The sequence below is a fragment of the Vigna radiata genome, chromosome 8 (assembly GCF_000741045.1).
Source record: "Vigna radiata var. radiata cultivar VC1973A chromosome 8, Vradiata_ver6, whole genome shotgun sequence".
Lineage (NCBI taxonomy): Eukaryota > Viridiplantae > Streptophyta > Magnoliopsida > Fabales > Fabaceae > Vigna > Vigna radiata.
Genome location: NC_028358.1, coordinates 35,396,209 through 35,410,848, shown reverse-complemented (window position 1 = coordinate 35,410,848; position 14,640 = coordinate 35,396,209). Strand labels below are relative to the sequence as shown.

Here is a 14,640-nt window from a genome sequence, read left to right as displayed (position 1 = left end):
TATATATATATATATATATATATATATATATATATATATATATATATATATATATATATATTATAATATTCGTAATAAATCACATATCATAAATTATAATTAGAATATTATCATTAAGATACCAAAATTCTTAACTATATTTCTAATTAATGGTGACATCTTATATTAATATTTACATTTATGCTCTTATTTTTGCATACATTATTATTAATATTTTTTGTTAGTATCAAAGTAATAACACAAATATTTACCGTTAAAATAAAAAAAAAACAAAAACAAAAAGAACAAAACGTATAATATATAAATAATATAATATTATTAAGGAAACAAAAATTACATACTCTTCTCTTTAGATCTAAAGATAAAACAATGACAACCTTTTTTTTAGAAGTAGTAAAATCAAATACAAATATAAACTATAACTTCTATCTCTTAAAGAAGAAATTAACATTCTTTTTTTAATTTTTCTTTCAATAAATAATGTAAAAGGAATAAAAAGGAAAAAACTGAGATGTGTTATTGTTGTGTTTATCAAAAGAGGAGAGTTCATAGGAAAGATACAACACCAATGAAATCTAAAACTCAACTACATAAAGAATTGACATCAGTCTCTATTCAAAATCAAATCAAAATCTTAAGGCAATGGGTTATTGGATTTTCAACTTTATATGGTGTTCAACTTTCTTATTTCTATCATGTGTCACTTAGACTCACTTGAAATTCCAACAATCTTCTCCTTCAAGAGTGAGTTATTTCTACATTGGTATACGGTCTCTCCAACAGAAGTCACGAGTACCTCTTTTCGTACTGCTGTTCATCTTAACGCTTACCTAGAAACTTTTATCAAGAAGACTTTCGATACATGGACCATTGTACTTATCTAAGACAAACTTATTTATGTTTGTTGTCTCTTGTCCATTTCTTGTTTTAAGTGAGAGTTTTGCTTGTATGGTAATATAAGACAACTAAAGAGCATAAGTGATTTTATTTATTCGGAAAACACATTGTTTCACCCATTTTTGTAAGACCATACCATTATTTAAGTGTTATAAAATGATTTTTTGATTTTTATCATTTTAGATCCTATGCACCATTTTCATAATTCTCACATTACTACATGTTTATTAAGCGATACAATTTTTAGAGAAACAATCTATTTTCCACTCAAACTCTAATTTTTCTTTAAACATCACAATGAATAACAATTAAGTTTTATATGTCACTTAAATTTTAAATTATATACATTTAAAAAAAACTATTTATTTTATAAGAACTTCTCAACAAGAAAGTTTAGTTCTTTAATAATTTATTTTATAATCATTGAATGATGTTAATTAAGCTGTTAGAAACACTAGTAAAACATGTTAAACATTAAAAAATAATAATGTTCAATCACACGGTCATGCATAAGCACATAACATGTTATTCATGATGTAAATGTCTTAGTTACATTTTTAAATATTAAATTAAATGTTTAACTACTATTTTGGTTTTTATATTTTGAATTCTTATTTGTTTTAGTTTAAATATTTGTTTATGTTTTATCAAGTTTCATTATATATTAAATCGATTCAATGTAGTTTTTTAATTTGTTATTGAAAGATGATTACTTGTCAATCTAATCAAATGTTTACTTTTAATTTAGTTTTAATTAAGTTCGTATATTATTTAAATAGAGACAATGTAATATCTTTAGTAAAATCCATGTTAACATAATTAGGAGATTATCACATGTAAGTCTAAACTTTCTTATTTTCCTTTAATTTTTTTTTTCTGACCACACAATCTAACCAAAGTCAGTCTCTTTTATATCTAATATTGACTAGTACAATCAAATTTTTCATTTTTATTAAATACATATTTAAATATGAACACATGAACTTAGTTGTGACTTTTTGATTAATTATTAGAATCCGTGTAAAGGACGATGGTGATGAAAATATGATTATATTTAGGGATGACAATGGGTAGGATTGGATATAGATAGTATCTACTTGTAATCCGATTCGTCGGATAAAACCGCATTCGTTACTCGGTCCGTTACTCGCTGGATATCCACATAAAATAAATCTGTAGATTTTTTTCAACCTGAGGATACCCGTTTTCAACCAACGAATATTTAAAAAAAATATTTTATAAATTTTTAAATGAAATCCAAATTAAATTGTAAAAATAATACAAATAATATTTAAAACAATTATCTAAATAAAATTAAATGATAAATAAATAAAAATTAAAATATAAATTCAAATTAATATAAATTAATAGTAAAATATATATTCAAATAATTTTAAAAATAATTGTTCCAAGAAGAAAAAAAGAGTTTAACATTCAAAGAAGAGAGATGTTAATAAGAACTAAAACTTTAAAATAATGAATGAACCTCTATCATTTTACTTCAACGTTCAACGTAATGCATGGTATTTTAATTTTTTTGCGGATTTTATTTACAGATATGACACTAATTTTTTTGTCACCCCTAATTATATTATCTTATGTAAAAGAATTAAATTGAGTGAGAAGAAAAATATAAAAACTAAACTACTAATTAAGTTTTTCATTTGATTGACACATAATTAACTTTCAAACAATATTAACAAAAATATAATAAAAGAACCACATTGAATCAATTTAACTTATAACGACACTTGACTAAAACAAACTATATATTAAAACCAAAAAAAAAAAAAGAATCAAAACTTAAAATATAGAAAGAAAGTAATTGAATCTAAATTAACTAATCTGAAAGTTAGATACATATAGCATCTAAGAAAGTTAGTAACTTGATTTATTAAATAAATGAATAAAATTTACAAGACCATTCAAAATATAAAATTATAAAATTTGACGTTTATTGTGAATAAACTTGTCTGTGTCGTCCTTTATCATATTTCCAATGATTTTATTCCATGGCTGTCTTCCAAATTTCAAATCAACCAGCCTCTTCAAGTTATTTAATTATTAAGCAAGATATGCATACATATCTTTTCTTTTATCTGTACTAAGAATATCCGAATAAAAGCGGAAATTGATTTCTTCAGTGAAACGTAAATTAAAATTACTACCAATCCATCTACCCACAACAAACTATTTATCAACTGAACAACGTTGGCGTTAGATTTACACATTGTATTATCTAACGCACATATTAAATGTATTGTGAGAAGGATCCTAAGAATTTTTTAGAAAATGTATGAAATATGTTATAATAACAGAAATTAAAGAAAAAAGTGGAGCAAGTTTTTGTCCGAATTTAATTTATGTGTGTGGAGATTTTGATTTGGCATAAGTAAAAAGTTTGGAATACAGAAAGAGTACAAGTTGAATATAACATTAGTGGGATGTCTTAATCGTATACATGTTTTGGTGCGTGTGTTAGTTCGCTATATAGTGTTTTATAATTTGGGATAACACAATAGCTTGGTCTTATTTTATCCAGGCATGCGGATAATTCTATGTGCGCGTCTGAATAAACAAGATGACCCAGCTTTGCATCTGGTAATGGCACGTGGCAGCTAATTCGAAACACCATTGTAGGAAAGCATTCTTCTTCTTCTTCTACTACTTCTACTCCTACTAGAGAGAGAAAGAGAAAGAAAGGGAAAGAGGAGGGAAACAAGTCGTGGTTCTGACACAAGAAGATCGAACATTGAATGGGGAATTCATAGGAAAATAAAAAGCAATTTTTTATTGAAAATAAGAAAAGTATAGTATAAAAAACGGAGACATGAAGAAAGAGAGAGAAACTGAAAAGGAAAGAGGGTGAAAAATAAAACAAATCTTTTTTGGTGTGACGAGGACGTTTTGGTTCGTAAGAGCGTCTAAGTTCTCTTCATGTAAGAAAGTGGGGTCCATCTTCTCTCTCTCCTCTTCTAAATCCCATCCAACTCACCTCTTTCTCCTCTCCCACGAAACAACGGCGCTTTCTCTCTCTACATGGTTTGTGGTTTGGCATTGCCAAATGCACAAAGGGTATTGTTCAAAAGGTTAATAAGATTCCCTGCATACAACCGCAACACTTTGTTTTTTTTTTTCTTTCTTTTCTTCACCTGGGTTCGCCTGTGGCGTAGAGACTGCGTTTTCCTCTCTGTTCTTTTCGATTTTCTACCGGCACTGCTCTTGAGGAGTGGTTTTCCGCAAAAGGGTCGCACCCGGTTTCCTGCTACAGCTCCTCGTGCCACAGTGAAGATGCCCTTTTTTTAATTCATATGTTGGGATTTGGTGGCTCCTTCAAGTGGGTTTCTTTCTTTGGTCTTCCCAATGGTGGAGGTGGGTGCACTTCTTGTTTTTATTGTTGATTAAACTTGTATAAAGTAATGGACTTTGCTGCTGGAGCCTTTTGATTTGATGCTCAACCAGCTACAGGAGATTTGGTTAATGTGTTGTTAGTGAGGGATGCATCTTTAACACGGTTTTGGTCTTTCCAGGTAAAGGTTAAGATCTGATGGAGGAGTGATATCTGATTGCATTAAGGGGCTGTAATTCCTCAGGTACTTTTGCCTTTTCTTTTGGACTACATTACTGGGTTTTTGGTGTCTTTTCTTATTTCTTTTTTTCTTTTTTGGTTGGGAGGGGGTTGAAGGAGTATTAAACCTGTTGGACTTTGTTTTTTAATAATATTTATTTTGGCTTTGCCTCCCCCAGGTTTATAGCTAGCTTGGTTTTCCTGATTCTTTTATTCCTTTTTTTTATCTTTCTATTTTGCATGGGGTTTTCTTCGTTTGGGTTGATGGAAATGTCCTCTTCACCTGTTGGCACTGTATTATTCACTGATTCATACCACTCCATTAATAGGGGCATGAAAGAAGGTGGAAACTGAAATTATGAGACTGAAATGTTTTAGATCGTTTAATTTAGGAAAAGAGTTAAATATTTGTTTGTATTTTATAATTTTTCTTGATTTGGATCTCGTATATTTCCTTTTCCTTGTTTTGGATCTTACTGAGATTTCAATTTGTGTACCTGTTGATAGGGCAATACAATTGAAAGGGAGGAGGTTGGGTGGTCACTGGGGAGTGCTATGGCCCATTAAATTATATCCTTTGATGGATTGAGGAAGCAGCAACATATTGGATCAATGTTAAAAGCAGTGGCATCTGGGCTGTTGATTACCTCTGTCCTCATATGCGTATCTGCTAATGATAATGGATTTCCTAGATGTAACTGCGATGATGAGGCCAGCTTCTGGACTATTGAAAGCATTCTGGAGTGTCAGAGAGTTGGTGATTTCTTGATTGCTGTGGCCTACTTCTCCATCCCCATTGAGCTGCTTTATTTTATCAGTTGCTCAAACGTCCCATTCAAATGGGTCCTGATTCAGTTCATTGCCTTCATTGTACTATGTGGGTTGACACATTTGCTCAATGGGTGGACCTATGGTCCTCACACTTTCCAACTTATGGTGGCACTTACTGTCTCTAAAATTCTCACTGCATTGGTGTCATGTGCCACCGCCATAACCCTCATTACTCTGATTCCTTTGCTTCTCAAAGTGAAGGTCAGAGAGTTCATGCTGAAGAAGAAGACATGGGATCTTGGACGTGAGGTTGATAATATTATGAGGCAAAGGGAGGCTGCAGTGCATGTAAGAATGCTTACTCAGGAGATACGCAAGTCACTGGATAGACACACTATTCTCTATACCACTTTGGTGGAGCTGTCTAAAACACTGAGCTTGCAAAATTGTGCTGTGTGGATGCCTAATGTTGATAAAACTGAGATGAACCTTACTCATGAATTAAATGGAAGGAATTTCAATTTATCTATACCCATTAATGATCCAGATGTTGTGAGAATTAAGGGAAGCGACCGGGTGAATATACTTAGCCCCGACTCAGCACTTGCTGTTGGAAGTAGTGGAGCTTCTGGAGAGGCAGGGCCAGTTGCGGCAATCCGAATGCCTATGCTACGTGTTTGTAATTTCAAAGGAGGTACACCCGAACTAAGACAGACTTGTTATGCAATATTGGTCTTAATTCTTCCTACTGGAGAGCCTAGATCTTGGAGCAATCAGGAGCTGGAGATAATTAAGGTGGTTGCTGATCAGGTTGCAGTGGCTCTATCTCATGCTGCAATTCTTGAAGAGTCCCAACTTATGAGAGAGAAGTTGGAGGAACAAAATCGAGCTTTGCAACAGGCAAAAAGGAATGCTATGATGGCAAGCCAGGCAAGAAATGCATTTCAGAAAGTCATGAGTGATGGAATGAGGAGGCCAATGCACTCAATTTTGGGATTGCTTTCAATGATACAAGATGATAATTTGAGGAATGAACAGAAACTTATCGTGGATGCAATGCTTAGGACTAGCAATGTCCTATCAAACTTGATAAATGATGCCATGGACAACTCAACTAAGGATGATGGAAGATTTCCTTTGGAGATAAGGTCTTTTGGGTTACATTCCATGCTGAAGGAAGCAGCTTGCCTTTCAAAATGCATGTGTGTTTATGGGGGCTTTGGTTTTATGGTTGAGGTTGAGAAGTCTCTGCCAGACAATGTTATGGGTGATGAGAGGAGGGTTTTTCAGGTGATTCTACATATGGTTGGGAATCTACTACAACACAACCACGGGGGAGGGATCCTAGTATTTCGGGTTTTTGCAGAAACTGGAAGTCAGGGAAGAAGTGACAAAGGGTGGACAGCCTGGAGACCAAGCTCTTCTAGTGGTGATGTAAATATTAGATTTGAGGTAGGGATCAACAGTAGTGATTCTGAAGTGGGGAGTTCGTCAGGACTTGGGGGTAGGAATTATAACAGTGATAGAGTTGGTGGCAGATTGAGCTTCAATATTTGCAAGAGGGTAGTGCAGGTGAGTTTCTTGAAGCTTATGTAAGCTTGGATATAGTAAATGAATTAACACGCTGATTTACAATGAGTAGTATTTTTCAGATTTTGGTGAGAATCCATTTTATGCAGTTCTTTAGTATCCAAATCTAATTTTTCCTTTTGTGAGCTTTTAGAGGATAAATTCATCTGGAGGATGGTTCTTTACTCCTCTTTTTATATAGTTTGGTGTTACAAAAAAACTGAATTTGGTTATTTTGTTTGAAATTTTCATTGTTTGTTTTCTCTCTTGCTTGAAATGTATGTATGTAAAGCCGTGGGAGATTGGAGGTAATGCATGTTGATATATTATTATCTAGTGCATAGATACATACAGTGATAAAATCCTTCAACTGTACTTTTCTTCTTGATGCCCTCGATCAATTAGAATTCATTATATGAATTAGAGCGTAGTTTTCTAGTTTCTTCAGGATTTGAATTATTTAGTGTTGTTTTATTCAGCGTGGACTGTATTCTGTGATTCTTTATCTTGCGTTGATTTGGTACTAAATTTCTTTCTATGGTGTTAATTTCAGTTGATGCAGGGGAACATATGGTTAGTACCTTGTGCTCATGGTTATCCTCAAAGTATGACACTTCTTCTTCGGTTTCAATTACGACCATCCATTACCATAGCCATCTCCGAGCCTGGAGAAGGTTCAGAGCGTACCGATTCGAATTCAATGCTGAGAAGTCTGCAAGTTCTTTTAGTGGACAATGATGATGTAAATAGAGCAGTGACCCAAAAATTGCTACAGAAACTAGGTTGTGTTGTAACTCCAGTTACTTCAGGATTTGAATGCCTTACTGTGATTGGACCTGCTGGATCTTCCATTCAAGTCATTCTTTTAGATCTTCACATGCCTGATTTAGATGGCTTCGAAGTTGCCACGAGGATTCGGAAGTTTAGAAGTGGAAATCGGCCAATGATAGTAGCCTTGACTGCAAGTGCAGAAGAAGATTTGTGGGAGAGATGCATGCAAGTTGGTATTAATGGAGTTATCCGTAAACCAGTTTTGTTGCAAGGAATTGCTAGTGAACTGAGAAGAATCCTGATGCAGGGAAATAATGTCCTGTGAGAATGGAGGGTGCAAGTTGTAACACTTAAGCATAAAGTATTTAAGTTATTTTAAGGCACATTCTTGGTAGAATTAGAACACAGCACTCTTTGGCTCTCCCTCGTGCTAGCAATTTTCAGCTTAGAGATGTTATTATTATACACACGATTTTCATAAGAAAAAAAAAATGGTATACAGATTAGTTCCTTTTCAATATCTCTATGTAGTTTCAAATCCCATTATAGGGTGTGCTGGAACTCATTCTTTTAGACTTGAAAAAACTGTTTGAACATGTTACACCATTCGTTTCTTGGACTGTTTAAATTCTATATATGTTTGTGAAAATGTCTGCCAGTTACCATATATTATATATATCAGCTTTAGCAGTGAACGTTATAAAAAAGTAGATGGTATTAAATAACGTTAACACAGTAATGAGAGAGGGACAGGCTTTAATAAGTAACAGAGATTATCGAAATGAATGAGTGTTGGTGCAGGTGCATTTGCAAAAGAGGGAAAGTTGAGAATCTGTAATGAGAGAATTATATAAACTTGATTCCAGGTATGGGGCAGATATTTTTGAAGTTGAAACCATGCATGAATCTGAGCACGTACCTAGAACACTTGTCATTTTCACGTGGACCCATCACTTATTTTAATTTCCTCGTGTCCCTAACACACTTAGCCCAACTTGCCTTTTATTATCTTCTGCTCTATTTCTCACATTCCATTCTTTATCCTTTTTCTCACTTTCAACTTGAGTGAATATATTTTAATATAAAAATAAAAACCATGTTTAGTAATCTTAATTGGTGTGATGTAAACCTACTTTATTTTTAATAAAAAATAAACAAGTTTGTTTTATTCTAGTCTTTAGCTTTATGCTGGAAATCACGAAAACTCATTTTCACATACAAATTTTAGATGTTTAATTTATATTGCCTCTTAATAACTTGTATTTAGTTGACAATTTTTCGTTGGAAAATTAAATTTGAATAAAATCAATATCTTTTCAAATAAATTTAGTTAATACCCATTCAAACACATTGAAAAAAGGCGTTGGAGAGCTTTCAAAGCAAGCCAATAGGGTTGGTTCACTTTTTTTGAGTTAGACAAAAAGCAGTTCATCTTGTTACCCTCTGAATTAGTTGGTTCGGTCGATTCATTTTATTTTCAGAAAACGAGTGTTGAAAAATTACAGAAAATTAAACATTATATATTGTCTATGTGTGCGTGTGTTAAAGGAATAATATATATATATATATATATATACATAAGAGTGAAAATTTTGACATAAATTAATCAACACAAAATTCAAAAGTCGTGTACAGAGAAGATAACTTTTGTAAGTATTAAGAACGAGTTTCAATTTTATATGTAAAATTGGAAGTCGTTATTCATTAAGACGACTTTAGTTAAGTATGTTTATATGGAAATCGTGGTTGAAATACATGAGTCTTATTCTAAAATTTATTTATTCATTTAATAAGAAAAATGTGAAAATTAGTTAAATTAAAGTTGTAAAAGTTATATGAATTGGTTAAATATTGCTATTTTTCTCAAGGTAATTTTAACTTGAGAAATTTTGTCATTAATAATAGAAAATTTTATTAATTTAAAAAATTATATTTAATGAAAGAAATATTTGGAATTGGGTTTGTGTCTGTAAATATTTATGTTACTGGTAATGTATTTTAATGATTGGTTAAGAAATTAGAAGAACAATGACTGTAATTTTTATCTTAATAAAAATTGATAAATAAAACAATATATTATTTCATATTAGAATAAATTCGTTATGTGATGTTATGCATATTTTATGCTAAGATCCAAATATATATTTCTTATTAAGTTTTATACTTTTTTAATAATACATATTGTAATAAGATATGTGTTATAAGATTTATAATATAATAATATATATCAATAACAATATAATAATATAAAAAGGGGAAGTAAATAAATTTGATAATTGAAATTAATGAAAAATATAAAACATGAAATTTATTGTTGAAAAATATAAAGCATTAAATTTATTGACGAAATGAATAAGTTTTTATGATGACCTTCATTGTGACATTAAGATAATGTTTTTTACTTATTCGGAATTTGTTGATCTATTTTGTTATGAAAATAAGTAATAGTTGATCTTTCTGATACTTTATGCTGTATTTGAGGGTCTGGTACAAAATTTAATCATGTATAACGAACAAAAAATAGAAATTTCTAAGCGGATGAAATTTGACATCATAAGCTTTATTAATGGTCTGAAGGACATAAGCAAGATAAAAAAATGACGTTAGTTGTAAATGATAAAAAGAAAAAATAATTATCACATGATTATAAAGGAATCAAAGAGCTTGAAAATGACTCCAGTTGCATAAAATTAGAGCATAAATGAGTAATGAATCTGCTCCATTTAGCACCAAGTTCATGTATTGAGCAAAATTCGTCATTACGTAATCATAGCTCTCTCTATAAAAAATCCGAGTCCACTTTTGTAATGAAATTTTATCAATCTAAGATACCACTTAGGGGATTGAAATCTCAATACGGATAGTTTTCCTTGCAAAATGAGTTGCTTGACCTCATGAGTTGTGAAAGCATAATTAATCATATAAGATCAAGTTCAAAAAGATTTAACAATATTTGTTAGGAAATATTATTAAAATTATGAAAATTATGTTAAGAATTATCTAAGTTGGTAGAATTAGGCTACAATAGTTTTGTATAAAAATTATGTTAAGAAATGAATTTTAAGTTAACTCAATCTTGTAAGATGAGGTTTGTACCTACTTATATAATATGGATAGACTTTATTTCTAGTCGATGTGGGCATCTAACATACCTCTCTTATGCTATCGAATGTGAAATTAAACATTAATGAGTGATTTGATAACGAATGAAATAATAGACCTGGGAAATGAAAAAAAATTGTTAAGATAGACTCTAACATAGGATTCTAATAATATGTTAAGAAGTGGACTTTAGTGTAATTGAATCCTACAAATTCGACTTACAAGATTTTCACCTATATATATTATGAATTTGCCATATTTATAGTTAGTGTGAGAGACTTCCAACATTTCCACCGTAGAATCATCGTAGAACCACTGTGCTCCCCACCAAAAAACATATCCATTGCCACCTTTCCCACCCCACATGAGTAAAATGCATTAAAAGATATTTGTATTAAGAAGAAAGTACTATGAAATAGAAAAAAAAAACACAAAACCAGAACCTTTTACCATTTTCGAAATTGAAAGGAAAAGGAGGCTCATAATGGTGACATTGCGACACAGTTTGCGTTGACACAACTTTCGAAATTGAAAGGCTCCTTTTTACTTTTATCTTTATCTATTTTACTTTTTATTTTTTGAAATCCTAATCTCTTTCCCTTTCATTCTTTCTCTCATAGGCAAGCCCCTACCCAATCCCACTTTCACTTTCTCTCTTTCTTTTCAATTTCCATGAGTAGAGGGAATAATACTCTACAATGAGTTAGAACCTGTGAATCAATTCGGTCCACTACGAATTTGGACTGGGTTGAGTTGAAAAAAAAATTATAAAATTTCAATACGGATCAACTTTGAGTTTGGCCCACTGAAAACCTAATTTACCTGGGTTGAACTTGTGGTAAACTAGGTTGACTTATTAATCCACCTAATTTTACTTTTTGTAGTTACTTTTGAATTGTATTTAGAGTTTTGGATTCTATTATATACTTTTGATTTTGAATTGTCTTTAGAATTTAAGGTTATTTTAGATTGAAATTTATATAGATTTGAATTAGAAAAAATGTTTTTTTTAATTGAAAAAAAATTATAATTAAGTGAACTAGTAAACCAATCCGTTTAACTTAACAATCCGTGGTAAGTTAGACCAGATTTAAATTTTTTTGATTCGTTAAAAAATAAATCAAGTTCAGTTGACTCATAAATAGTCAATCTATAATAAGTTGAACCGAGTTGAACCGAATGATAGATTTCACAACACTAATTACATCTGTTAATATTTATTTTATTAGAAAAACCTGGAAATACTAATCTAGCACATCTATCTTTATATGTATATTGAGTTTGATATTTTTTATTTTGGTGATGGATTACGTGGTCATAATAAAATGGTATATATATATACATGTTAGGTTTTACAACATATTTGGAAGAAATGTTGAATGAAGAATGTTTAATGTGAAGAGAAATAGTTTATGATGATTGATTGGGCTTACGTATTATATAAATGAGTTTGCAGGCGGAAATGTTGATAAATTATAGATTTGATGGATCGTCATTAGGAAACAGACCTGAAGCTTATTATATAAAAGTTGAAGTTGAAGTTTTTTTTATTATGTAGATGATGAATGTTGTGCCAGGGGCTCTGCATCCTTCCTCCTTCTTCATTTCTCGTTGACCTCATTCATTTATTATTATATTCTGCCTTCGATTCTTCCATTAACATTTAACAGATGTATATCAATCACTATGAAATATTTTAGAATTTTTTTTTATTAAAAATTGAATATATAATGCAAGTAGGAGATGAAAATCACACGTGCAGATGCGCGTGTCTCTCTGGCTTTTCTATTTCTGGTGGTTCACATGCAGCACCTAATTATAATTGGAAATGGATCTTCATAAGATTGCAAAGATGGGTTTGTGGAATCTCCTAAGAAAAAAAGTACATTAAATTATTATTAGAGATTTGAGTTATTGGGTGTAAAATTTGCATGTTGGATTCTGTTTATAAATATAAATATAATTTGATTGTTGATGCTGGTTAGTTCAGTAAGTACAGTTAGGTATTCAAATAACTTCATCCACCAAATTCTCTCATTTTGTTTTTATTCTGCTTTCTCTTTCTTTTCAATATTCGATTCCATCACCTAACACTATCACATATCAACAACAAAATCAAATAATTAAACAAAAATAAAATAATCTTTTCAATTTTAATAATCAACTTGTCAAAATCTTTTAAAACTCGACTAAAAATAATTAAACTTGTAAATTATTCAATTCTTAATTAAGTAAAATAACAATTTATGTAGCAGGAATTTAAAATGGTTTTTATCATCAACTCCACTACATACATAATGAAGGATGAAATCATAACAAGTCCTGAACAGTATATTATTTGTGTTTCACACTTTAATGCGGTTAATGTTATTATTAGATTTTTTATTTTGTAGGACTTTTTTTACCAATATCTCATGGGACTTTTTATCAATTTTACAGGATATTAATTTTATAAAAAGTTTTACAGAAAATTTATAAAAAAAAAAACTCACAAAACTTGTTAACTGTATATACTAATTTATACTGAAAAAACCAAATCTAATATTTTTATTTACTAAATAAATATTGTACGGAAGAAGATAAATTTAAGACTTAATGTTTTTGTATATTAATATGTGTTTTTTAATTATATAAAAATACATAAGTAAATTTTTAATCCAAAACGAACCACAAGTCCAAAAATTTTATTAGGCTATAATGTCCGTCAGGCACGGGAATTCGTAGGCTTTTTGCTTTCTGTACTCCCTTCCCTTTCACGTACTCTTCAAATTTTCAAAATGATTTCTTTCTTTTAAAAGTCACTTTTGAAATATATGTTTCCGAAACAAGCCTTTTGAAACAAAAAATTCGAAACATTTCTATGTAAAATGTGTTTTAAAAGGAGTTTTTCAGAGTACATGAAATGTGATATGGAAAAAACTTTCTGAAATACATAAAATACGCTTAGGTAGGAATTTTTCAGAACATATAAAATATGTTTTGGAAAGAGTTTTCCAAAATAAAAATTTTTCTTTTCTTCTTCCTATGTAAGAGCAGTACAATAATGACTATTGACAATAACAATGATAGTGTGGTGCAACGGTGAATGGTTAAAAGTGTTTGAGTTTTCTTATATTATTGATGGAGTGCACTTAGTAAGAGTGTATTCACCTCACCCATTTCACCACACATCTCTTATTTTACAATTTTGTCTTTCATCGGTTAAGTTTAATGATAACTTAATAATGTTTCAATGACCACCAACTCTAAACTTTTGTTTCTATAAATCCTACTTTCATCCCTGTCCTATTTCTTCAGTTTTTTTACGGTTAAATTTTCATTGGTCTTGGTGGTATATTTCACAGTGTTGTTCATGTTCTTTCTCTTTCTTCGATTTTTTCTAAATTTTGACTCTAATTTTCTTCAAAGAATCCAGTAAAACCCTATCCCATTTCTTCCTTCATGCAGCGGTTCATACATATTCTTCTCAAGAGGCCTGTATGTGAAAGACCATGTACCACCACCATCTACATCAACAAAACAAGCTCTTGGTCCACCCATGAAGAGCTTAAGTTCGTGATTATAATTCTGAGTCTTCCACCCACTCTCATTTATAGCAACCTTACAGGTATCATCTGAATCTTCTCCGAGTAAAACTTGCAAAGCCACCGCTTCAGCAATTGCAACGCCCTTTTCATCAAGTCTTTGTTGCTCCTCTTTCTTCTTCTGCTTCTTTTTCTCCAATTCATAAATGATGGCAACAGAAGTAGCTAGAGCTTTTTCCAAGCGCCTATTTTTCTTTTCAGCCTGTTTAAAACAATCCAACTCATCTTTCAGTGCCTTATGACAATATTCTCGAGTAAAGTACAACCTATATTTGTTGGTAAGTGTTGGAAGTCCCACATCGACTAGAGATAAGGCCATTTAAGTGTATATAAGTGGGTGCAAACCTCACCTTACAAGCCGATTTTGTGGGGTTGAGT

At 30.9% G+C, this 14,640-nt stretch overlaps 2 protein-coding genes across 3 annotated transcripts in view; one reads left to right on the top strand and one right to left on the bottom strand.

Annotated features, from left to right (window-relative positions):
• Positions 1 to 3,799: 3,799 nt before the first annotated feature.
• Positions 3,800 to 8,094, top strand: LOC106772158 (ethylene receptor 2). Of its 2 annotated transcripts, XM_014658366.2 has the most exons (4): positions 3,800 to 4,269; positions 4,428 to 4,490; positions 4,973 to 6,808; positions 7,359 to 8,094. In XM_014658366.2, exons 3-4 carry the CDS (start codon positions 5,078 to 5,080, stop codon positions 7,899 to 7,901), a joined length of 2,274 nt encoding a protein of 757 aa, XP_014513852.1. In that variant the 5' UTR covers positions 3,800 to 4,269; positions 4,428 to 4,490; positions 4,973 to 5,077; the 3' UTR covers positions 7,902 to 8,094. The 2 variants fall into 2 exon arrangements, with proteins under 2 accessions (XP_014513852.1, XP_014513853.1); XM_014658367.2 differs by lacking the exons at positions 3,800 to 4,269; positions 4,428 to 4,490 and adding an exon at positions 4,537 to 4,808.
• Positions 8,095 to 14,080: 5,986 nt separating this feature from the next.
• LOC106770583 overlaps positions 14,081 to 14,640 on the bottom strand; it is a 2,451-nt gene continuing 1,891 nt past the window's right edge. Inside the window, exon 2 of the mRNA XM_014656383.1 lies at positions 14,081 to 14,497. Coding sequence (XP_014511869.1) covers positions 14,081 to 14,497 — 417 coding nt within the window. The remainder of the gene's footprint in view (positions 14,498 to 14,640) is intronic.

Excerpts from the sequence above, each read along its gene's own strand:
- LOC106772158 (XM_014658366.2), top strand. The coding sequence starts at position 5,078 with ATGTTAAAAGCAGTGGCATCTGGGCTGTTGATTACCTCTGTCCTCATA. Across the intron at positions 6,809-7,358 it reads TTTGCAAGAGGGTAGTGCAG|TTGATGCAGGGGAACATATG; the intron begins GTGAGTTTCTTG and ends TGTTAATTTCAG.